At 42.1% G+C, this 26418-nt stretch overlaps 2 protein-coding genes across 11 annotated transcripts in view; one reads left to right on the forward strand and one right to left on the reverse strand.

Moving 5' to 3' along the window:
* The window catches only part of CTNNA2 (catenin alpha 2), a 1322067-nt gene that overhangs the window by 955295 nt on the left and 340354 nt on the right, over window positions 1-26418 (forward strand). For 2 of the 8 annotated variants that reach the window (XM_021925280.2, XM_021925282.2), the window contains exon 1: window positions 18434-18653. The exons of the other annotated variants lie outside the window; for them this stretch is intronic. The gene's annotated coding sequence lies outside the window, so the exon portion shown is untranslated. Of the gene's footprint in view, window positions 1-18433; window positions 18654-26418 lie in introns of those variants that run through there. 8 annotated transcript variants of the gene reach the window in all.
* On the reverse strand, window positions 1622-18074 carry LRRTM1 (leucine rich repeat transmembrane neuronal 1). Of its 3 annotated transcripts, XR_004178396.1 has the most exons (3): window positions 17493-18074; window positions 15285-17221; window positions 1622-2454 (listed from the first exon to the last, which is right to left on the reverse strand). XR_004178396.1 is itself a non-coding variant. In XM_003908882.4 (2 exons), exon 2 carries the CDS (start codon window positions 17160-17162, stop codon window positions 15594-15596), a length of 1569 nt encoding a protein of 522 aa, XP_003908931.1. In that variant the 5' UTR covers window positions 17163-17221; window positions 17493-18074; the 3' UTR covers window positions 15210-15593. The 3 variants fall into 3 exon arrangements, 1 of the variants encoding a protein (XP_003908931.1); XR_001894305.2 differs by lacking the exon at window positions 17493-18074 and having other exon boundaries at window positions 15285-17284; XM_003908882.4 differs by lacking the exon at window positions 1622-2454 and having other exon boundaries at window positions 15210-17221.

Raw genomic sequence — 26418 nt, forward strand, 5'->3', positions numbered from 1 at the left:
GAAACCCTTTCCTTTAGCTGTATCATTGGAAGACTTTGCTACACCTGTGTTATAGTATTCATCCTATTCCACCTTTGGTTGTCATTATATATGTGGATATTGTACCCTTTGTATTGGTATGTAAACCCTTTGGGAGGAGGGCTGTGTTTTCCTCTTTGTACTTCATCTTCAGTGCCTAGAAACTAACTGAATTGAACTGATACAAAATAGTTGTCCCCTGACCATAAATAGTATATAATGGGACACAAAATATATAGACATGGTACATAAGTAAATTAATGATATGAACAATGAAAAGAGATGTCCTGAACAGTCCAGAGTTGATTGCTAAGGACAATGACTCTTCTAACACCTTCTGATGGTAAGAGGGAGGACCACGGTGAGCTGAGGGCATCAAGAAAAGCCTCATAGGTGTCTTTACAACTTGAAATAGATATTTTGTCATCATGAAAATTTTACTGAGTAGAAAGAAAAGGAGAGGACAGGGAAGGCATGGAAATAGAGATAATGATAGAAATGACTTAAGCATCTTTTGGTTATTTTGGGTACATCAGAAAGACAACCACCTTCCCCCCTCCCATGATACCTTACGTTTTCATCAAACTTTAAAACTTATAAACTGCTGTCATATATACTGCTTTATATGATTCATCTAGTGTGGTCCATAGACTGAATTTCATTCCATTGCAAATAACATTGTAAAGGAGATTCACTGTGTATAGTCAAAATGGACTCCATTGGTAATAGATATGCTTGGTACCAAAAGTAATGATGATGAGGATGACAATGACGGTGATGATACTGACGATAGTAATGACACTTACTGAACACTCACTGTGTGTCCAGCATGTGCAAAACATTTTGCATATATTAATACTAAACCTCCCAATATCTTCAAAGTAGAATTTTTAAGCTATCTCTAGATTAATAGGGGTTGAGTCATTTGTCCTGCATCATGCAGCTGGTGTTCGGTAGAACTGGGACTCATATTGAGGTCTATTTTATTCCAAAGTCCAGTCATTTTTCATTCCCGAGAGCCCTAAAGGCTGACAAACATGACAAAGGGAAGAGCACAAATGTCATCTCATGATATGTGCTTAACTCACACCTTCGATAGGGTATAAATGTAATCTGCATTAACCAGCTCAAAGTCCAGCACCAGGTAAAGGCACTGCATTTACTTAGTGCTTCATCTTATTTGCGGCTACAGATATGTGGGCTTAGGCAATTACTTCCTTAGTTAATGACTTAATTTCCTTTTTAAGATTTGATCTTGATACTCAGATAATCTCCCCGCTACCAAACCTATTTTTGTTGATACCTCAAAACTCATTTTTGGACCTTTGTCCTTAGTTGCTGCCCAGGGTCCTCTGGTGATAGCATTTCAAGTGAGGGACATTTACCTGAAAGTGAGGCAAACAGTTGAAACCCCATGGCCTCCTTAACACAGGGATTGAAAACCTCCAAGCGATCACCAGAAATTTATGTTTGCTGTTGGAAAATTGCTTTGGGAAATGATGTGGATCAGAGAAGTAAATTTTCTGTCAAGATTAACTTTAGTAGTGAGCAAAGCAGAATTTGGGGGGAGAAAAAAAGAGATCCCTAGGTGTTTCATCACATTTGTATTAACATTCTTTAATATTTACCACACTCATACTTTTTGAGCCAAACTGTCAGTGAAAGCATTGAACTACAGAGAAGATTCAGGAATTCCTCTGGAGAGGATACCTTCAGTCTCATTTTACAAACAGAAGCTGTTGATAATGGATGTGCTTCAAACAGCTGGCAGTTATTGAAAGAATTAAGGTGAAAAATAAAATTCCTAAAACCCCACCACACAAAAACCAGGAATCCACTGCCTCTGGACTGGCCCAGATTCTTCAGCCTGTTTCCAGAAACTGCTGTTATGCAGTCTGCACAGACGGTGGAGTGCTTGGACTAGGAAGGAAGGGGAGGAAGCTTGGCAGGGCACCAGCTTGGAGCTCGATTTTTCTTCTTTTTTTTCCCCCCCAACAAAGAGCTGGGCCTGGTAGAAAATAAAACAAAAACAGATCCTTTTCCTCTCTCACATCTGCTTTCATCCCAGTTCTTTGGGGTTGGTGGCCCTGGATAAACCAGTGGAGCTCAGCAGGCGGCTCGCTGCTAAATGTGTTGCTGGATTTTGCTGCAGTTCAGGGCTGCTTGGCTGTGAGGTCCAAGAACAGCGTTTCTCAAGGGCTGACAGATATGGGACCACAGTAGTACCCTTTGTGTGAGGGCTTAGAAAAACAACGGGTGCACTTTTAAGGTGGGAGTAATATGATGTGATACATGGTTAATCAAGCCGAGATGGACTTCTCTCCCACCTTCTTCCAGAAGTCTCCATGTTAGCTCTTAGAAGATCTAGCAGGTATATGCTGCGGATGAGAGGTCTGCTCAGAGAAGGAGGACTGGGGACTGAATCTGTTGACAGAACTGGGAAGAACCATTATATTAAAATAAATAAATAAATAAATAAATAAATAAATAAATAAATAAATAAATAAAAGACAGTTACCTGAGGCAAGTGTCAGAGCATCTGTAGTGGTGTAAGGGATTTTTGTAACTTCCCTCTTAACATTCCAGCTGCCATTGACTAACAGAGAGGGTGCTATTCTTCATCCTGTTTACTAATTATTCTGCAATGTTACGTGCCCTACTAATCTCTACTCCAGTTCTTGCCTCTTTAGAGATAATTTTTATATTACTAATTTAGTGTTCTCATTCAATAAACTTCTTAAATCCTCTTCTTAGCTTCTGCTTCTGGGAACCAATTGCTCCTAATGCCATCCACATTTCCCCTGAGGCTATTTTTGTAAACATAACATGTCACTCTACTGTGATGTTGGGGCAGGGGTGGGACTAATTCTGATTGAGAATGTACTACTGGCCAGCAATTTGGCCGACTCAACGCACATGTGCTCTCTGATAATCTTCCTAAAAACCAACAAGGCAGCCACTGATATGGTCATTTTACAGATGTGGACACACAGGTTCACAGAGTCACACTAGTGACTGCCTAAGGCCCCCACTTGGGTCAGACTGTGTTATATGGTAGGGAAAAAAGCCAACTGACAGGAGGGCCTTCTTCCTAATAAGCAGCCAATGGTGTACTTGTCTCCCTGCTCCCTGCTACGGATGACAGAGTCATGAAGGACTTAATTCAGAGCAGTGACCAAGAGCAGGAATTAAATCCCTGTGGAGAAGAGTTTAAGGATGTGGCCCTCAAAAGTCACTCTGTGTAAGGGGCCAACCACACAGTTCAGGTTCTCACCACTCTCCTCCCACTGCCTTAAATCTTTGCGTAGGACCTCACAGCTTTTTAAGTTCTGTCACTCACATGATCTCATTTGATCTTTACCAGATCCTTGTGAAGCAGGCTGAGCAGGGATTGTTTTCTGAATTTTATAGACAAGGGAATTGAGGTCCAGAAAAGTGCTGATTTATCTAAGCCAGCAAATGGCAGAAGCTCTGTCTAATTAATTCCCTACCAGATAGTTTTTTAGTACATCATGAATCCTCCAAATAAAGACAACTCTGGGATGTGTTGAGTGCAGAAGGAGCTGATAAGACAAAGTCCCTCATATGAACCTGTCCAAATAGTCTCAGTCCTGGTTTTGAATACTGAAGTACCCAAACTTCCTTGACCTTCTCATTTCTTCCCCAGTGATTACCATGGGGGAGAAAAAGACAGCAAAACGTAAAAGCATCACAGGAACCTCACCAGCCTCACCATGGTGAGGTTCCCGTGATGCTTTTTGGGGTTCCCGTGATGCTTTTACTTTTTGCTGTTTTTTTTTCCCCCATTGTAATCATTATCTAGCTCAGTGTTTCCCAGTCATTTTTTTTCATTCCTCACCCCCGCCTAGAAAATACTATTTAGACATTTATTTTTCCTAATCACTCCCCCTCCCTGAAATCTTAATACCATAGATATGTTGTATATCTGTTTATGTACTATATGTATATCTATGCTTTATGCCAAAAATTAGTAAAATTTATTTCACCCACATAAGAAACAGTGTTTGCTCCCTCAGTGCCATTTTGCTCTTGTTGTGAGTGACTGGTGTAGCTCATAACTATAAATTCAGTAAAAAGAAAAGAAGGAAGGAAGGATGGAGGGAAGGAAAGAAAAAATGAAGGAGGGTAGAAAACAAACAATAAAACAAGCCAGCAAAGACATAAAACACTAAACTGAAGGTGTCCTCAATTTCCCAACAGCTCTAACATCCCCTGGTAGTATAGATTCAAGTATTGAGGTTTCACTACGGCCAAAGTATTCCCAATATTTCTGGCCAAAGCTCGGACAGAGCATGCTTTAATCATTCTGTGAATGAATCCCAAAGAACAAGGTGTGGCTTGAAACACATTCAACTTTTGGTATCTCAATTCCCTAGTTGCAAAAGAGAATGTTCCCTCTGACCAAACATAGTTTTTCCTTATGGGATGTGGTAGATCTCTGAAGACACTGGAGTCTTTCCCTTTGGGGAAGTTCATTGCTTTGCCTGTTGATAAGTGATAGCAAAGGAGAATGTATGGAAAGTTACTCTTACTTTTATTTTCTCCTCCTTAACTTCATACCCTACCTAATAAATTGGAGAACCAGAAGGAAAGCCAGAATTCACCACTACAGACACAAGAAAGTAAGTTCTGGACAGATGGAACTGACTTGCTCAAGGGCCAGGAGCAAATTAGTGTCAAAGCTGGGACGTGGAGTTTGCCTCTTGATACAGGACCTCCTCTGCCAGAAGAAAGGGTCAACCTCAGATGAGTACTTCGTCATTTGTTAAATTTACTTGAGCAGCATCCAACTATGGCTGTGAGTACACAAATAAAAAGCTTCTTTAAATAAACACCAGCAAATCTGTTTCAGCTGAAGATGTATGCTTAGTGTCCCAGGGGCCAGTATGATTTGATATTGCCAATATTAAATAAGAGTTTGGGAGTTGGATAACAATTGCAAGCTGGGTAGCAGCTTTTCACCTCCAGGAATTGACTACAGATAGCAAACAGCTCAGATGGGGAAATAAGTTTTGCCACATCACCAGAAGGCCCACGTAGCTGGCCGCTAGCCTTCAGCTCCCAGGAAAACTGGAAGATATGTGTGCACGAATGTGTGTGCACATGGCCACGTGTATTCCGGGATTAGGTTCACCAGGGCTGCCAGACCACAATGGTAAAGCCAAGCCACTAAAGAACCAGAACAAAGTCAGTGAGTGGTGTATGGGCTGAGGTCCAGCCAGTTAGAAAGCTGGGAAGGAAACCATGTGTAGTCTTTGCAACTCCAGACTTCACTACCTCCATATCCCTCTTTTAGACCCAGAGCCTTCAGGAATTCAGGTTTTTGAGTCTCATCTTATCACAGAAGAAAATGGTGATAGCCTGGCTTTGCAGGATGGCAATCCTGGTTACACTCGGATTCAACCCTTTCCTGGCTATGTGACCTTGTTCTATTTATATTTTATTTAGAAAACACTTATCTAGTACTTGCCATATGCCAGACACCATTCTAAGCACTTTATAAGGAATAACTCCTTTCAGTCTCAATAACAATGAGCTTGATTCTTATAACAACCCTATGTTCATTTTATAGATGAAGGAACTGATGATCAGAAAGGTTAAGTGCCTTGCCAAAGTCACTCAGCCAGAATTTGAACCCAAGGAATGTGTCTCCCTTGACACATCATCCTACCATGGTAAGTGACCTTGGGCAAGTTGTTGACCCCCTGCCAGACCTCAGTTTACCTGTTTGTAAAGGGAGCATGCTAATACTACTCTGAGCAAGGAGGGATGAAGGCTTTTTGCAGGGCTTAAATGAGAAAATCTTGAGGATTTAGCAGGTTGCCAGGCACCTAGTAAGTAAAATATATGATTAACACTCCTATAGGTGGGGGTCATATTTCATAAATGGATCAGGAAGAAGTAGAGGCCTCTTCTGCATACTCTCATAGTGAGTCTGATAGGCCTATGCCAACACAGTCCTCTTGAGAATGCCTCACCTTCACAGCTGCAATCATTTACAAGTTAAATGGTTCTATTGTTCACTCCACAAATGTTGACTTAAGCTCTGAACAAGAAATGTTGTGCTACTTTGATTGAATGAGTTGAGCAATATAATCAGAAGTTAAAGGCATCTGAGTGATATGTTATCTTTAGTGGCATTTCAGTTATAATGTAGCTTCTCCTTTTCTTTCCTACAGCATGTTTGCTCTTTTTTTATGTACCTTTATGATTTTTGAAATAATATGCAAAAAGGATCAATATGAAACACTCAGATTAAAAAATGACCTGGACAGCAAAGCAGTGCTGCTGCATTCTGAGAAGTCCCCTTATTGTTAGAATAAAAATTTTTAAAAAATAAAGAAACGCAGTCTCAGTTGCAGGGAAATATAGATTTCACCATAAATGAAATCACTATGGAGCAGAGACAGTGAGGCAAAATAACAGAGTGAGTGGTTGTTCTGCAGCTGAGGGACAAATGACAGAATTGCTTTGGCCAGCTGAAGACAGATTGTTGCATTGTTCCATTAATTGTGTGTAACTTGGCTTTTCCAGACCTTTCTGTGGCAGACTAATCCAGCTAGCTCTGTGCACTGCTGAGCCATCTCACTTTTACCGAAGGCTGCCTACAATATTTCTGAGATAGAGATCCCTGCTACACATAGTTTGCAATATTGAGAGTTCTTCACTGAGGATAAATATGCTGATGGTGAACACCTAAAAATATGTGATTTTTAAAGAAGACTTTGGTTTAAGGAGGTAAAATATGACAGAAGATCCAATCTTTATCCTGGTCTTACTTTAAACCCCATAAACTGTTGACAAATCTGCTCTTATAAGTGGGCATTCACTTGTGTTGTTTCATTTAAGGGGAACAAGGTCGGATGTCCTGGCCAAATGTATGCCACCATCTGTTTAAGTGAAATTGAAATGAAATTCCAGCATTAGAGTGATTTCCTTTGGTTATTTCCCCCAAAAATCCTTGTTTAAGTTGCAAAAATCCCCAAAGTAGAATTATCACCATTCCACCGATCAGTGTCCTACTAGGATTTAGTGTTTACATTCTTGGAAGAGCTGGTGGCAAATCTATGGATGCAGTAGACTCAGTGAGAAGGGAATATTTTAGTGTTGGGGTATTTGGAAAGAACTGATGCCTATTTGGCTGTCTCCTGGGTGTCATGGAGTCTCCTATGGCAAAGAAAAGAGCGTCAGGCTTGGGAATGGGGTGGAGACACAGAAGGGCAGTGGTGACACTATAATGTCAAACTTTGTAACTGCAAGACTTCAGTTGCAGGAGGTGTAGGAGCCTGTGTGCAATGGGTTTTCCAAGAATCCTCCTAAAGGAGTTATTGATTTGTATATTTTGAGCAGGACTAGCTTTACCTTATAATGACACAACCAATTAGAGAAGGAAAGGAAGGTGGTAGAGGAGGAAAGACCCAGAATTTAGAAGAGGCATTTCTCAGTGCCAGCCCAGCAGTAACAATGACCTTGGGCAAGCTACTGAAACTTTTCAGATTGAGTCTTCTTGTCTTAAAAATGGGACAAGTTTTTGTCTGCCTTCTGAAATTATTGGGAGAATAAAAACAAATATAAGTATAATTCTAAACAGCACTTTGTAAACTATAGAGTGCTCAGAGACTAATTCTGAGTACACCGATGCTTGCAAGTCTTTCTTCTATCAGTGCCACCAGATGGAGTCAATGGCAGGCATGTGGGAACGTGACTCCCTTCTCCCTGCCATGTAGCCCATGTAACCTGACCCCATGGAGCCTAGGCACCAGCCCACCATGTATTTTTAAAGAGCTGCAGTCAGACTTTTGGATGTTGTAGATTGCTGAGTTGTCCATGCTCTGGGTAGGCAACCCGCTAGCTCAGTGCTTCTCAGCCTTGGCTGAACTTTGGAATCACCTGGGAAGCTTAAAAATAATAATAATAATAAATAAATAAATAAATAAATAATAATAATAATAATAATAATAATTCTCCTCACCAAGGCCACATCCCAGACCAGTTAACTCACAATCTCTTGAGGGTGGGGCCCAGGAGTCAGTATTTATTGAGGCTCCAAGTGGTTCCAGTGTGCAGCCAGGGTTGACAAGCACTCTGCTAGCTGAGCAATAGAGAAATAAGATGCAGCTAGAAAATGAATTCCTTCTTCTCATAACACAAGGGAAAATAACTTTGTGACATTACATTGAGAACAGACAAATAGCTAACCTGGTAGAACAGAATAAAGAAATGATTGAAAAGGATTGAGGAATCAGTGTAATCACAGCTACTTATGATAACTTGAGTAGCATAAAACACAGATCTTGAAACTCTCTCCTCTTCTTCTCTCTTTTTCTTTTTTCTTTCTGATTTGTTTTGTTCTCTCTTCTCTCATCTCCTTCCCCCACCTTGCCTTTTCTTCTTCTCAAACTCTCTTTCTCTCTCTTTCCCTCCCATCCCACACCCCATTTTACTAGAAAGGTCTCTCAACTCCTAATATCCATTGTGGCCATTTACAATGTAGTATGTCATGTTCAGAGTCCTGAACAATTTTTTTAATTAATTAATTTATTTTTTTTGTGGGTAGGGGGCTACTTCACGGCACATCCCTGTGTCTTAGGTCTCATGTGCGGGTGAGTGTGTGTGTCCTCTTTAGGATTCCCTTTCATCTCTTCCTGCACATTCTAAAAACCCAGTTTTCCCACCCACACATGCCTGAGCTTTCTCATCTTCTCATCTGTTTTCCAGCATGTCCACCTACCTCTCTGAAGCCCCTGACTCTCAGTGATTTTTTTTTAACCTATATCTGCTCATTCATATTCAGGCAAGCCTGATGAATCAGAATGTCTGGAGGAAAAGGAATTCAGGGGAATTTTAATTTTCTGGTTAAGTGACACTGTCTTGAAAACCACTTTTGTTTTAAGTTTTATTGTGGGGAAACAAATAGTAAAATACAAGCCCCAAACTGGAAAGTTTCTTAGGGAATACCTAGATGAATCCATCTAAAGTAGAGACAGAGACCAAGTAAGTAAGATGATTAACAGATGATCCCAGTCATATAAATAACAGTACTATGTCTAAAGATGATGACTCCTGACTTCTAGACCCTATTTCTTCCAGAGCAGTTACTTGACCTGCCCTGCAGAAATGTTCTGATTAACCAGAACCAGTCAAATGTGAATTATATTCTTTTAAGTGAATTATCCAGTTCCTTATAATTTCATCTACCCATGAACCTCACTCATCTGTGTTGCCTGTGTGTCCCCAGATGGATTTCAGTTTGCAATTCTTGTATCTCTAGACTATCCTGTTTCTAAGGACTGAAATCATTTCCCTAAATGTGTCCACCCTACCCACTAGACTGAGCACACTGACTTTTTTCTAGCTTATTTTATTTATTTATTTTTTTTAGTTTTTAAAAAATTTATTGTGGGTACATAGTAGATGCATAAATTTATGGGGTACACGAGATATTTTGATAGAGGCATGCAATGTGTAATAATTACATCATGGAAAATGAGCTATCTATCCCCTCAAGCATTTATTTTTTAGTACACTGATTTTTTAAATAGAGGTTCATCACCACCTCACATACATTACAGTTTTGGTTGGGGAAGAAGAAGGCACAGGCTGGTGGATTGGATTTGTTCAGACTGCAGAACCCCTCCTGGAAGGAATATCAAGTTTCTCATTTTCCTTCTTGTTAATTAAATCTCCACTGTTAACTTGATTTTTTTTTCCTGTTTCCTAAATGAGGTATTGCTAAAGAAAAAGTGGGTCAATTGAGGGTTCTGACTAGTTTTGTCCTAGTTAATTTAAGTTTTGCCATATGTTCTTTGAGAAGCATGTGTTAACTATAGGCCCTTTTGCTGATTATCAACGAACCTAACAGCTATTAATTTAGATTTCCAGTTACCTAGCAAGAGAAAGACTTAAAGGGAATAAGTCTAGGTAAATCTAAAGCTAACCCGGAAGTAAGACCACTCCATGCAAAACTGAAGCACAGCATGATGCTTTAGACAGCACCATTACTTTCCATCGTGAAGCAGCAATGTCAGCTTCAGCACTCTTGACATTTTAGGTCAAATAATTATTTGATGTAGGGGATGTCCTTCGCTTGTAGGATGTGTCACAGTATCCATACTTCTGCCCACTGGATACCAGTAGCACCACCTCACCCATGCATAAAAATGTAAAATGTCTCCAGACACAAACAAGTAAATGTCCACTGGGTGGCAAATTTGCCCCTGGTTGAGAACCATTACCATAGACACATGATCCATTTAATCACGAAGGAAGAAATGCAGATAAATCCCTGACAATAACATATGGATGTCTATACTTTACTCTCTCTGAATCTAAAATCCTATTTTAAGGGGTTGGACTGAATGTACTGGCCATTTCTTCTCCTGGAACCCTGGAGAAGTCTCCTCTATTGGCAGAGTCCTGCGTTGCCCTATTACCAGTGACCAGAGCAAACAAGTCATGGTCAGAATTCCTGGATTTCAGCATTGTGCCCATGGCATTCAACAAGAATGTGTTGAGCATGTGTCCTGTTCCCAGTCTAGTTCTAGGCTCTTTGTTATGTGCAGGGGTGGAGGGGCAACCATTCAAGGAATAAAGAAACAGGGTGTAGTGAAAAGGCCACCAAGTCAATCAGCACATCACAGTGCTTCCAATCACTAGCGGGGTGACTTTGCACAACATACCTGACCTCTGTAAGCCTCAAGTTCTTCATGTGAAGATAAGGTTGCTGGCACCTCCCTCACTTATGGTGATCTAGATAAAGGTACCATACTAGTGACTGCTCAGTAAATTGTATTTCTCCATCTCATTTATATCTTTGTCTAAACTGTAAGAATGCAATAGCCAGTCCCTTTACTTGGAGTAAAAAAGCAAAGGTCTTCAGAAATTGTGTCCAGTTGAGCAAGGCCAGGAGATGGTGCCCAATCAGAAGTAAGAATTTTGCCTCCTGAATCCCAGAAAAGAAAAAAAAAAAATCAGAGTAGAGCATTCTTTAGTGGAAAAATATATTTCTTAACCCTGAGGTGGAAAATACTCTCAAAAAATAGATTCCCATTTGCTGGCTCTTCCCACTAGACAGCAGGTTACACTCTGCTGTGGCATAAGGAGCCCAGAAGTTCCCCAGCCTGCAAAGCATCTACCTATTCATTAATGCCTGAAAATACCATCAGCCATATCAGTCCTTTATATCTTAACTGTCACTTATTTTATGAGATCCTTTCCTGAATAAAAGTTTGATTATGAAGAAGAAAGTATTAGGGTAATTAGTGCTAGAAGGTAGTTACATAATGTGGTCACCTGCCTGCACGTGTGTGTGTGTGTGTGTATATGGTTATATATGTATGTGTGTGTGGTTATATGTGGTTTTATACATATATATGTATATACACACACATATGTGTGTGTGCATGTTTGTGTGTGTGCTGTTATATATACAGAGATAGACTGAGAGGTAGGAGTGTGTGTATATATTTCAGAAGCCTATTTAATGGTCATATGCTAGCTAATTCCTTTTTATTTGACATTCTGTCAATGGCAGATCCAAATCAACCAACATCACCACTCATCTAGAGGAGATGATTGATGTTTGACTACCCTGAAAATTATGATACTCTTGCTCCAAAACAGATATAATTTCTGGTTCTTTGATAATTTTCTCTGTGAGAGGGGTATGTGATGATGTTTCTTTTACCATCTCATGTGATCCATCAATGCCCTCTTCTACTGGGCCATGTCAGATAGACTAGGCATCAAACTTGCTGACAAGTTGACTAAAATAAGCCAGAAACACAAGTGGCCCCTAATCCTACCAGAGATCTGTGTGTACTTGCTTGGAAAACTTGGGAGGAATAACAAGTGGCATTTGCTCCTCTGATTACTTACACACACTCATAAATGTGTTGTTGATGCTAAATCATACCAAATGTCTGCCTTCTTGAAAGCAGAGAGAAAAGGCAGGGCACTCTTATACTTTGATAAGTTCAGAAGAATATTTTTACATTGTTTAGAAAATTATTTCCTTTTACTGGAATAACCTTTTCTTTGTGATGACAACTTTGTAGTCTTGGGAGTATGGGCTGCATTGTGGGTAGGTGGTCTCAACTATTAATATCAAGGCTATGATCTGAGCATAGCGACTGCCTTTTTTTTCTGAGTACAGCAAAGGACAGGTCTCATTTAATCTGCTGCCTCTGGTCCAACCTTAAAAATCTACTAGGGCTAAGACTGATGTGAGAGTGTCATTTGTCATGTGAAAAGACTTTTTTTCTATATAAATATTCGAAAAACCTCAATATCACTGCTGAACTTTAATCAGCTGGGAAGGTACTGCAAATGGAGGGTCAATCCATCACAATGCCCAGGATGAGACGTGAATTGTGGCCTAAAGTTCTTTTCAGATAGCACAGGATAATGAGATTAGCACCCTCTGTGGGAAGAATAAAAAAAGGTGCTACACCTTTAAAAATTAGATTCTCTTTTAAATGCTTAGTAGTTTGCTTAGAGGGGTCAGAGCAAGTTTCTCGAAGCTTAAAGATTAATTAATTTGAGAAAGAATAGATTTCAAATGTTACAAAACCTTAGTTAAAACTACCACTTTCCCTTATTCCTGCCTTTTCCTCTTCCCCCTCCCCCCACCAATCTCCAGAGCTAGAGTCACAGGGACATGAAATGATGTGAGCTAAATTCCTGTTAGTGTAGACAACATTTGTTTGCCTACAAAGACACACAACACAGAAACATACAGACACACACACAAAGTAAGAACATAGCTTTCTATGGTCATCATTTGCTCTTAAGCTCCCAGATTGCAGATTCCTCTTTCCAATGGTTCTTCATGAAATATGCATAGACTTAAGATCTTCTACATATATGATATTTAATCATGGGCAGGGTGGGTGGAGTAGCATAAAACAAAGCACGATTATTCTCTCTCTTTCTTATGGCCACCTTGAAACAAGAAGAGTGAAAGATAAAAATGTCTTGGCAATAGGAGATAAACTACAGTTTCCAATATTCAGATTTCTAGAGGGTAGGAGGGGACTTGTGGTTCTGATGCTTGCCAGGAAGGTTTTGCTTCTGAAAGCTTTCCCTATAAGCACACCCACACAGCTCTTTAATGCACCAAGCCAGAGCAGCTTTGGGCGCTGGATTCCTGTAGCCTTCCTATGAGATGGTTAAGTTCACGGAATCCAAGGAGCCCTCCTTCAGTTGCTACAATTTTTTTTTTTTTTTCTAAAAAAGGTATGCTGTCTTCTAGAGGAGGTCGCTTTAGTAGGGTTTTAGGTAAGGCACATACCTGAGAGAATCTTTTTCCTGCTACCCCTGCTCTCGGAGTGGTATGCTATTTAGAAAGGCAAACCCAAATGATTATGCTTAAATTCAAAACCCCCTCCTCAAAGTTATCAAACAAAGCACCTCTCTTCTAGAACACTAACAATCTGAATGGGTGTCATGTGCATGATGTGTGTCATAATGTCATGTTTTAATTATAAATAAAGCAAGATGAAGTTTCCTGGTCAGGAAAAATGAGCTGGGGTGTTGGGGTGTGTGTGTGTGTGTGTGTGTGTGTGTGTGTGTGTGTAAGAAGCTGTCTCCCAGGGCTTAACATCTTAAAAGACATTTGCAAAATATTTATCTTGAAAGAGACTCTTAGAAACAATATTTTTAGGCATACTGGTTTCTCCATAGGTAGAAGAGAAACCTACCACCAACCCTTAGTTTAAGGAAACCTTCTGGTGATACCATTCTGCATTTCAAAAAGCTGATTTTGCCTCCTAAGATTGGTAGCTGGAGACATTTGCGTTTTGGGGGATGGTAGTGTGTGGTTCCTCATCCCCCCCATCCCTCTTCCTGCTATTTGGACTTCTCTCTCAAAAAAAAAAAAAAAAAAAAAAAAAAAAGGAAAAATAAAAACAGAAAGATGTAAGTCTTTAGTGTCAGAGAGGGAAGAGAAAGACTTGGGGATGTGGGTTGCACTGGTTCAGCATCTGTCATCCATCACAGTTTATTTCAATCATACATTTGCTTAAATTATCATCTGATGAAGGAGCCCTCCGTCCAATGCACACAGCTTTCCCCTTCCCTTCTCTGTACCCACCAATTGCCACTACCACCACTTCCTCACTCTTTAGTTGAATAGAAACTGAAATCTCAATGATGGACCTGGAAACCTATGAGGGATGAGAAGGAGCAATCATCAATCCCAACACAGAAAAAAGAAAAAAGAAAGAAATAGGGAAAGCAAGCATTACACAAAAGGGCAATCTGAGAAGAGGCAGCTTTTCTGTCCTGGTTTAACAAATTATTCCTATCTCAGAAATATGCAAACACAGGATCAGATGATTATCTTCTCCCACTCTCCCCACCCCATCACTGCTCTGTCACCTCTGCCCCTAAAGTCTCTTGCTACAAGTCATTACCCTGCAGGCATTCATCCTGAGGTAGGCTTTTCTCCTCGTTCCCCATAGAAACTAGGAATGTGCTGTCACTGTCTGGGAACCTAAGCGTGCTGCAGTCTTAGCACTGTGCTCCAGAAGCACAGCTTTCAGCCCTAAATATCAGGATTCTGCCTCCTTCCCCTCAGCCAGACCAAAGAGAGCAGTGAGCTGAGGGGCTCCCTTTAACAGGGGGTACAAAAAGGGCACAAATGCTACTATGTCGGGTGAATCAAAGACTCAGGAGAATTAAGAACAGGTGGCATTTGGGGATGAGATTTTGAGTTGATTTGAAAGATGGTTACATTTTGAGTTGATTTGAAAGATGGTTACATTAAGTGCAAAAATGTTTCGTGTTCCTAGGACAAACTATCTGGCACTGCCTTTTAAAAGCCATTTGCAATGCTCTGCTTTAAAGGCTGAGCAAGGATGCCCAGTCCTCAGTCCACCTCTCACTTGCTTGAAGGTGGTTAGATTGCACTGTCCTTGCCCCAATAATATAAAGGGTCTTGCTGTTTTTCTTTTTCCAGTCCTTACTCATGTGGAGTAAATTAACATAAGTCATTAATCTGATAAGCTTTGTTGGCCCTTCTTTAAAATTTCAAAATGAATCTGACTACTTTGCTCCTGGAATTTCCTTCTGGCCCCTGGACAACTCCCCTCCCCACCCCACAAGGAAATTTTAACTGTTGCTTTTCTTGTAACACAAGTAACAATTCATTTAGGTTACACCAGTCTGTAAAAACTGTAAATGCTATTTTATTTTAAACATTTTAGTTTACAAAAAAAAAAAAAAAAAAAATCAATGATTGGTACCTTTTTTACACTCTCAGATTCCTGAATATGGGCAGATCTTCAAAGGGAGGAAGGAGTTTCTCATATGAAATTTAAGATAGACTGTCCTGAAGGTTGTGGGGTGGGGATTTTTTTGTTGTGTTTTAATTCGTTTTTGTTTTTAAGACACAATAAAGCTAAAATGTCAAGTCTCTGGGAGAGATCCCCTTAAAGTTTCAGTCAAGGAGCATATCAGAGCACAGACAAGGAGACCCCAGCCTGGTGCCCGCCGGCCCATCCCGGCTGCCCAGGCGTATTTGGTAGCGCATGGGTTGAGAGCCACTGGGACAATCACACCTCGCATTCCCTGGCGGGCTGCTGGTGGCAGGTACAGGAGCCATACTCGTTGATGATCACCAGGGCTCCCTCAATGTGGTTCGGTTTGTAATCAACGTAGTATTCCTGGGCAGACATGGCAGCCATCTGATGCATGGTCTGTTTCTGCTTTTGCTTCCTGCGCTGCGTGACAAAGCACTGTCTGAGCTGCCTGAGGCTGGCTGGGAAACACTTCCAGGACACGTAGAGCACCAGGACCACGATGAGGAAGGAGAAGATGAGGGCCATGGTGCCCGTGACCACCTTGTGGATCTGCACGGCATTCTCGGCGTGCTCGCCGCCGGGGAGAGCCACGGTGGCAGGCTCGAATGTGCCGTCGTGCTGCCCCTCCCCGCCATCCGCGAGCGTGGTGGCCGAGCTGGCAGGGGGCCCCAGATCACTGCGGTTGGTGACGGCCGAGAGCAGGTGGCCACTGGTGGGCTCGGCCCCATCCTCGCACAGGTGGAAGGCGTACACGGCATCCAGGACGTCCTCGCCCTGTGCGTACTCCGGGCTGGCGCACTGCAAGTTGCCATCGTAGCGCCCCTGGAAGTTGCTGAGCCACGAGGCTAGGGCACACACGTTGCGCCCGCAGTCCCACAGGTTACCGGCCAGGGTGATGCTTGTCAGGGACTTCCAAGAGTTGAGGATCCGGGGCTCGATGTAGGTGAGGCGGTTGGAGTCCAGCTGCAGGGACTGCAGGTGCGGCACGGTCTCGAACACATGGGGCTCCATGTACTCGATCTCGTTGCCCGACAAGTCCATTTTCTCCAGGTTCCAAACCCAGTCCAGCGAGCTGACCACAATGGCCACCTTGTTCCTCCGCAGGCAGAGCGAGTGCAGGGAGATGAGGCGCGGGAAGTGGGCGAAGTTCACCTTGACCAAGTCGTTGTGCTCGAGGTGCAGCTCGGTGAGCTTAAATAAGCCGGCGAAAGAGTTGCGCGCCAGACTCTTGAGCTGATTGTATCCGATGTCGAGAAACTTGAGGCTGCGGCAGTCCTGGAATATGCGCACGGGCACAAACTGGATGGCGTTGGCCCGCATATGCAGCGTGGTGAGCTTCCGCAGCCCGTGGAAGAGGTCGGGCGCGAGTGCCTGCAGCTTGTTGTACGAGAGGTCCACGCTGCGCAGGTTGGGCATGGGCCGGAAGGTGGTGTTGGGCAGCTGGGTGATCTGGTTGGAACTCAGCGTGAGTTCCTTAACTCGGCGCAGTTTCTGAAAGGCGTCCCCCTGCACCGAGCAGATGTGATTGTGATCCAGATAGAGCCACGTGAGCTGCATTAACCCCGTGAACTGGCCGGCGCGCAGCTCCGAGAGGCTGTTGTAGCGCAGGGACAAGCCCAGCAGGCCGGACAGGTTGTGGGGCGCCTCGGTGAGGTTGAGCGCCTCGCAGTACAGCAGCCGCCCCTCGCACCGGCACAGCTGCGGGCACCCGCTGGGGGCGGCGGGCAGCATCTGAAAGCAGGCCCCCAGCAGACACAAGACCACCCCCGAGGGCCTCCTCAGCAGCCAGTATAGACAGAGACCGAGCAGCAGGAAATCCATTAGCGAGAATCTTTCCAGAGAGACTGGAGAATGTCCATTGGAAGCGCTCGGTCAGAAATCTACATCATATTTTATTCCGAGGGAGGGGGAGCGGGGGAGGAGGAGAAAAGGGCAAAAAATCAAATAAATACATAGAAATAAAGAAGGACCCCCCTCCCCAAAAACCACACGTTCACCTCTAAGCATGCAGAAAGCTGGGCAGCATAGAAAGTTCACAGCCACGGAAAGATCAAAGAGATGGTGATTTGGTCCATGTTAGATGCTGCAGCAAAGAAAAGGGAGGAAAAAAAATCTTCGGGAAAGAATTTAATTAAAAAGTGTCTTACCCACCCTTTTCCAGAGAGTGACAACCTCCATTCAGCTGCTCCCTTTGTGTGCAGGCTAATTATATGCAGGGCGAGAGAAGACCCCTCTGTGTTTCCGAGGCAGCCCCGGTCCGCGGCCGGCGGATCTGGCAGGCGCACAATGTCTCACTTTGCTGCTCGGCTTGGGGCTGCAAGGGCGGCCGGCGAGGCGGGGAGGCGACTTCTAGGACCCGCAAGTTTCCCAACTACGTGCCGGAGCCCGGGCTTCGCCTTCCTGCCGCCTTCCTTTCCCTCTGCAGTTCGGACTGTGACGTTGTGGGGGAAAAAAACTCCAAACTCGGGGCTCGCGACTCCCCAGGATTTGACAGTCTGGTTAATGTCCGTCATTGGAAACGACCACTGACCGGCGCCACCTTTTACTCCGCGGAGACAGCCTGCCATTCGCGCCCCGGGCAGCTGCAGAGAGCGGGCTCGCTCATGCTTTGCGGGCGGCGGGCGGCGGGGAGGTGCGGGCGGCGTCGCGGGAAGCGGCGAGCGGCGCCCGGGCTCCTTCTCTCCACCAGGCAGTGTGAGGCGCGAGCTTGCACAGGCACCTACTGCTCACTGAGTGTCGTAAGCTGCTCACGATTGTGCGTCTTCCCCGAGCACCTCAGACATGGGCAGATTGAAAAGGGGTGGGCATAAAACCAACATTTTACCGAACCACTAAAGTAATATATGTTCTTTGATGAAACGGAAAAGACTTTAAGCTTTTTTGTCCATATTTCAAAGAAAATAAATAAAAGGAGGGAGGAAGGAGGTGGCGATAGGGGTAGCATCATCCATGACAAGATATTTCCAAGTGGGAAGAAACTGAAATATTCTGTGCTCTCCCCGTTCCCTTTTGGGGATACATTCTTTTCTCCTTTAAAACTGTCTACGTGTAAGAGATACGTAGGAATCTGCAAAGAAATCAACATTTGGACCTTTGCTTTAGAAAAGCAACTTGAGAGAAGACACAGGAAGGCGATGATTTGGGGCTTGGCTAAGATTTTTTGTCTCTCCCCCCACCCCCTGCCTTGCGGGTACTGGAATTCTGCAGTCAGCCAGCCCTTTTTTGAGGTGGAAGGGGGAAATACTTTCCAAACCCACCTAGTTTGGGAAGCCATCCCAGTCCCGGTGGTGTGAGATCCGGTGTGGCAAAAAGGTATGTCTGTGTACAGGGAGACTTGACTGAGATCCCTCCGGGGCTTCATCAGGCTCCATAGATACATATGGGGTACAGGGTGGATTAAAGAACGATTCTGCTGTCTGACATGGGGAGGACTAACCCTGACTTGTGCTGTTCATGGTGATTGCTGGGCCCTGCAGTGCACTCTACTCCAGGAGAGTGTGAATGTGTAGGGATGTGGTAGTTTAAGCCATAATGAAGCCTACCCGTCTCCATACACACATCCCTAATTAAGCTTTGAGACTGCACTGAATTGTGCCACTTTTTCCTCTAAATGTGACGAGAAGCCTTTGCCTCATTATTTCTATTCACAATCATTTATAGATAGGAGTCCTTACAGTGAGATCCCCGCACCCCCCCCTCCCCCCCCCCCCCCACACACACACACCTTGTGCCAACTGGTCTGGAGAGGGTCTGCCCTGGGGAGGGTCAGTTGGTCATCTGTTTAAACAAAATCCTCCAAGATGACTGAGAAAGCCTGCGGGAAGTGAGTGTGGGTAAGCCTTCCTTCTTGACAAAGATGCCCAGGGAGATGGTAAGGAGAGTCAAATGTAAGTCTCCAGCTCCGCTCTTTGAATTCCTATCGTTTCTGCCTCTAAGGAACTCAAAATCAGTAGGCATTATGTGTAGTGGCACTTACTTTGATAGGAATGAGGGTGGATTACCAGAACCAGGGTAGATAGAATGGACAAGTAACTGGATTGGTCCTTAGCATCTAAGCTGAAGAGACCAACCAATGGAATCAAAGTCACCAAAGACTGGTGGTACTTTTCAGGAAAAGTCATATGAACAGGGGCATGAATCATTCCATTTTGTATTCATCTGAGCTCTGCCCTGGTCATTCATCTCTGAGATGTATCATTTAATTGGAAGGAACACAAATCTGAAATGTCCTAGACATCACATGCTGTCTTAGGAGTTAGAAGAGACATTAGAAAATCAAACCCCTTAATTTTGCACGTGACGAAACTGAGGCCAAGAGACATCATGGTTTATCCAAGGTCATACAGCTTGCAACTGGCACAGATGGTTTTCTTTCTTTGGTTCGTTCGTTCGTTCTTTCTCTCTCTCTCTCTCTCTCTCTCCCTTTCTTTCTTTTTCTTTCTTTTCTCTCTCTCTCTCTCTCTCTCTCTCTCTCTCTTTCTTTCTTAATTTGCCATTCTTGATGATTGCCTCTCTGTCACTCTTGCTGCCTACCTAACTCTGGATCAGGCATTTGCAGGTTTTATCCTGGCACCTCCAAGGTGCTGTGCAACACTTTAACAGACAGACAAACAAATTCACCATCAAGTGGTTTCACCTCTAGCCAAGACAATTATTCCTGACAGCAGGCCAGCTGATGGAGCCATAAACTCTAAAGAGTTGGGAGGTGGGGGAGGGGTATTGAGCAGGCGCAGGCAGGGTTAAACAGCTGCCAGCCATTCAGTGAGTACTGTGAGTACACGCCACCCAATCCCTAGGGCTGCTAGGAAAAAAAAAAAAAAAAAAAAAAACCTCCTAATGCTGGCTGCTTGGCAAAGTGGTGACAGAGGCTGCCAAATGGGCAAGAAGAGGTCCCACTTTGGATGTCATTTGATTTGTAGAGCTGGTGCAGAGAGGCAGAAGAGTTGAGTGTTGGCAAGAAAGAAAGGGAATAAAATTAAATTCACTGATTTATATGTGAGTTTTCTTCTAAGTGTGCTACTCAAAACTTAGAAGATGCTCCTAGGCTGTAATTAAAATAAATAAATTATATATATATTATATGTAAAAATATATATTTTATATATATTGCTTTTCACATTATTATCCTGCAAATTGTTTTATCTATATGGTATCTTTAAGCCTTTCCCACCTCTAATGTGGCAAGTTTGCATCTTTTCTACAGTTTTAAACCCCTTGGCAGAACCGTATACATTAACAGATTGAAATGAGCTTTATTGAAATTTAGCTATTCTAAGTCATCTAAGTTGCAGAATCCCAATTTATTATGTATTTAAAGCATACCAGCACTGATTAAATCAATGCAAATTAGGTTAAATAAGAACAACATGAATCAAGTGTTTCAGCAAAGTTGAGTCGAGAAACGACAACTTTTGAGTCACCACAGCCAGTCGATATGACTGTTTTTCACGAGTTTTAATTTCATGCCTCTAAGTGTCCAACGAACTAAAAAAGGAGTAAAAGAAAGAAAAGCTCACCTAAAGTTTTTTCTTTCCTCCTGCTTATTATCTCAGATGTCTTTACCTGTGTTTTGAAAATATTCGATTCACCAGGTTACAATGTAGCTATTGCGTGTACTGGACCAATCTCTTCCTCCCAGGTGACCATAGATTTCTGTTGGCAAACTTCTTCTTCAATGTTGTATATTGGATAAGAGATACTTTATATGCTTTGAAAATACTCTTGACATTTTCCATGTTTGTTAGGGGAAGGAACCTGCGCTCATCTAACTGAACCACTATAGCTGCAAGTCTAGGACTAATAGTTGGGCATCGAGAATACCATCCCAAGCCATCATGCCAACATGTGATTGGGTACAGAGGCCAGACCTCCAGTTTGGGGTAAGAAAAGATAAGAATCTTGAAAATGTGGATTCAGCAAATGGGAAGGAAATCTGGGATATATGAGTTATGAATCTGATGGCCAAACATAATCTGGAACTAGGGAGGTAGAATAGAGAAGCTCATGGAGCAAATCTGTTGTAGTTAGAGAGGCCAGAAGTATAGCTTGATGGAGGGAAGAGTCAATTAATTCCTTCTCTCTTCAACCTTGTAAATTAGCCTTTGCCTAATGAGCCCTCCTGTTTTTCATGATACTCTATGTTGTGACGTGGAGTGGGGGAGTCACATACTATATATATATATATATATATATATATATATATATATATATATATATATATTTAGTATGTCATTACCTCTCCTGTTTTATCTCAACACTTCGAATTTGTTCACTTTAGTCAAAATAATTTGTGAACAAAGAGATGCAAGTGCAGAAAGTCTGAAATGAATCTGCGTTCTGGGGATTGGCTTTCCATTAGTAGTCTTTGTCAATGTTCGAGGAAGGAAATTTGAGTGATTATTTTAATGTTCTGTCATCGCTAGCACCAGCCTGGACCTTGATCTTTATGCTGTTGTCTTTAATTTTCAGTGGCAGCGAACCATGGCTTTTCTTTAAAAGGAAACCTTTAGAAGAATTGGGGGAGAGTGGGAGTCACAATTGCAAAAAGAGAGAATTAACTTTGTTGTTTCTGTGGGCACATACCATACAGCTGGCATTTTACAGAATGCCTCAAAAGGTGCATGGAGTGAAGTTGGGGGCCCCAAGGCTGCTCTCAGGAGATCCACTTAGGAGAAACAAATTAGAAATTGAGGTCATTCTACTTATCAAACTTTATCCAACTCTTAAAGCAGCGTGCTAACATGGATATCAATAAGAAACTAACTGCCATGCTCTATAAATGATGTAAATGATGAGCATAAATAATAAATAATAAAAGAAATAATAAATGAATTAATAATAATAAGTGGAAATGCAAGTTCTCCCAGGAATGGTGGCTCACGCCTGTAATCCCAGCACTTTGGGAGGCTGAGGTAGGCAGTTTATGAGGCCTGTCCTCCCTCTTCACAGGTTTTCTCTATACTGGTGTAGAGAATATACTGGTGCTCTGATTATGCCATGTTACGCTTACCTGTTGTTTTATATTCTCTCCATCTTTGCTTACCTTCATTTTAACTACCCTTCAAGGTTAATGGCAAATCTCCCCTATGTTTTCTAAACTGACTCCCAGGCCCCTGCTCTATATGAAGCGAACCCTTCTTCTTCTTCTGAACTCCATTAGCAGCTTACCTTTATCAATCTCGTGGTCCTGTTCACTTTATAAGAGTGTGGCAATAATTTCTAATGATAGTGTTTTAAAACTGAAAGGGATATTAAACATCTTGGAGATGAAGAGTAAAAAGACTTTGTTGGGATTTCTGCTTTGCCACTTTTTAATTGGTATAACCCTATACAAGTCACTTCCTGGTCAGTGAAATAGGGCTAAGGATGGCTATCTCAGAGGATACTTGGGGGAATTAAATGAGATCATGTATATTAGAGTTTGGCCACTCAAAAGTGTAGGCCTGGGACCAGCTTGTTAGAAATGTAGATTCTCAGGCCTCTCCCCAGACCCATGGAATCAAATCTGCATTTAACCATTAGCCCCAGGTAATTCATTAAATTTTGAGATGCATTATTGGAACATTCCCAAATTTTAACCTGAGATAAAAACCCAGATATAGTTGATTCCCTAGTTTTATAATTGAGAAGCTGAAGGGGCAGAAATGTTAAGTGATTGCCCACGCTTGGTAGTAGAATTGGGTCAAAAAAAAAAAAAACCTTTCTGAATAATGTGTTTTCTCTCCTGTTAGATTTTAAACACTTAGAATGGAAAGTCTATGTGTATCACAGGGCTCTTAAAGTTTGATTTTGTAATTGGTACAGAAGGCGGTGTAGAGCCTTCATAGGTGCCAGCTTTAGGTATCTTTCAGCTGGTTTCTTCCCATATTATCCTAGGAGATAATGGTATTCTGACATCTGGATAAGACTTTGATTGCAGTCTTCCAAGGCAGGCAGAATTGCACGGTAATTGATCCCATGGGGTAGCCCAACATGTTGCCCCTTCACACATATAATTTTGAAAGAGTCAAGAGAGCAAGGACAAGTGAGGGAAAGTAAGTTGGAGGTGCATTAGGGTTGTCTTTCTGGGAAAAGCTTTGATGTTAACAGAGTTTGCTTACATTATTCCTCAGTTTTCTTATCACTGCCAATCTGCTACTCTGGCATGTGTGTATTTCTCATGTATACTTTATTATAAAAAATGTACTTTGGGAGGCTGAGGTGGGTGGATCACCTGAGGTCAGTAGTTCAAGACCAGCCTGACCAACATGATGAAATTCTGTCTCTATTAACAATACAAAAAATTAGCTGGGCGTGGTGGCAGGCAACTGTAATCCCAGCTATTTGGGAGGCTGAGGCAGGAGAATCACTTGAACCCGGGAAGCGGAGGTTGCAGTGACCCGAGATGGCACCACTGCACTCCAGCCCAGGTGACAGTGCGAGACTCCATCTCAAAAAAAAAAGAAAAAAAAAAACCGTACATAGAGAAACACAGAAGATTCAAAAATTAAATGAACATGAAGTCACCTAAAATTCAAGCAGAGATGAACTATTAAGTTTTGGGTATACATTATTTCAGAATTTGTCTGCTCTTATTTATTAATTAGATTGTTTCTGGTTTTTAGTCATTATAAAATATACTGTGATTAATATCCTTACACTTTTGAACATATGGGTGTCCATGCCTTTAAATGTTTATTCTAGAAGTGAAATTGGTGTTCAAAGGATGAGGACTTTTAATAAAACTATTAATACATAATGCCAAGTTGTCATCCTGAAAGATTTTATACTTTTCATCCTCAATAGTTGCTTTGCTGCTTTCTCTTTGCCTTGAGAAACTCCCATGACACCATAAATTAAAACATGTTTTGGGCCCCTCTCCTTCATCTGGCTGGGGCCCCGACCTATATTTCTGTCTGTCTTTTTTAATGATGTCTTGGAACCATCCTTCCTCATCACACTCATTTCCTCATTCCATCCTATGGAGGCAATTCCCACTTCAGAAAGAGGGCTGGCTTGGGGACTTCAAGATTCCTTCTGGGAGTTTATGAGGATTTAATTTCTGCATCTTATTAAGTAGCTGGCCAGCCAAATTATTTTCACAAAGCCATTAATGTCTGAAAATGGATTAATCCAGCATTACTTAAAGTGCTCTATGAAGGTAAAAGTATTAAAATGCTCTTGTGAAATGCACAAGGCTCTGTTCTGTTGTTCATGTTTCACCCTCGTAAGAAATCTCAGTCTCACAATCTCAGTTGTAAGAAATCTTGTTTTTCATAGTTTCAGCCATTTATTTGGGATTTCTATTAACACCAAACCAGAACGGTTTTGAAAACTTATTTAATTGCAGTTTATAGTGCATTTGACTTTCAACTGGCTGTCACCTTACCAAGACATTCTAAGGTTCAGATTTCAAGCATTATAGAAGAATGCTGGTGCAGGAACCTGTTTTATGTCATAATTTTCATCAATTATGGGGGATACCTAGACAACTACAGTTCTACTTGGTATTATCAAATTTCACTTTCTCATCCTAGCCATAAATAAGGGAACTGTTAGAAATGCTTGTTCCTCATTGCCACAAAGAAATAACATTTGAGCATACATTTAATTATCTCAGCAAAGCAGTTTTTACTTTCTGCAGAAAGGGTACTCATCACAGATAGAACAATGGCAAGAGCACACCTGGACAGAAGAGGGGCAGGAGTTCTTATTCCTCACCAGCTAGCTCCTACTGCTGTGTGGTTCCTGTATTGGCTAGGGTTGGACCTACAGTCTGAGTTAATTCTGATTGGCTGTTTTAAAGAGAGCAGGAGTATGAGCCAGAGTAGTGGGGTGAGTAGTTTGGCAGGAAGGATGATTAGGAACAGGTAACTAAAGGTGACTTAGGTCAGAGCAGGTGACCAAGGGTGACTCAAATCAAAGCAGGTGACCAGAATGAGTCAGGACAGAGCAGATGACCAGGGGAGCAGATGTGAACTACTGATTAGGACGGGAAAGTTGTTTACTGAAACTAGAAGCAAGTGGGCGAAGAGAACCAGGAAGTTAAACTTTAAAATGGAGAATCAAAGAATAAGAGAGCTGAACTTACTGACATACTAATTCTTTGAAGAGAAACTTGGGGTTCACTGTATTTAACAGAACCGATTTAATTCTATAGTAAGTTCTGTCTGTTCTGTCTCTGATATTCCTTGACACTTAATTATCTTGTTTTATAGAATTTTACAGATGTTGGAAATTTTGTCCTCATAGATAAAATGAAACTCTCTAAGAACAGATGTATTACTTTCTCTGTTTTTTGGACTTTCTAATATCTACCTTTAAAGGGAGAAGAAGATCAGATATGAGAGACCAGATATAGGGAGATGAGAATTGCCACATAGCACTAGTAAACATGTTTTCTCTTCTCTTAGTGCAGTCTGCATAGTTCTGGGTTTGTAAACACTCTCATTGAATTGAGTGTATTAACTAGTTTAATTCTTGCCTAATCAATAGCCTGTGTAATCTAAACTAAATATAAAAACCGCTATATTACATTGACACATAGGCACAAGCTATTAGCCCAACAAAGCCGAAACTCTTGAGTTGAAGTCACACAGATTAATGCCTTTATGTGTGGCCTCTTGTTGCAGATCTGTTAGTTGTAGGAAATCCCTCACCATCCATAAGCAACAGGTCTTCAGCGGTAAACTAACCTGCCTAGTTAGATGCATTTCTCTCTTCATTCAAGCTGTCACTCACTCTCAGAAACCACTCCTTAATCTCTGACAAGAATCTTGAAAATGTCTTTCTAATTATTTAACATACATGTTTGCTGCTATTCTTGTTTTTGTTCACTTGTTTTAAATCAGATGGAATTTTACCCAATCAGAAGCAGAGTTAGATAAAATGTGGTCCCTACCCTCTGTGTTCACAGTTCTGGAGTGGAGGTGATGAGTAACAAACCAATATTATTCATGCTATGGCAGAGACGTGAACAAGAGCTGTGATTGAAGAGATTTTTCTAGCTAATTGAACAAGTTCAGGTACAGGAAAGGAAGATGAATTGACCAGATGGATGGATAGAGAAGGCCACTCCAGTCAGTAGGCAAAGTCTGTG

Source organism: Papio anubis, chromosome 14 (assembly GCF_008728515.1).
Source record: "Papio anubis isolate 15944 chromosome 14, Panubis1.0, whole genome shotgun sequence".
NCBI classification, from domain to species: Eukaryota; Metazoa; Chordata; class Mammalia; order Primates; family Cercopithecidae; genus Papio; species Papio anubis.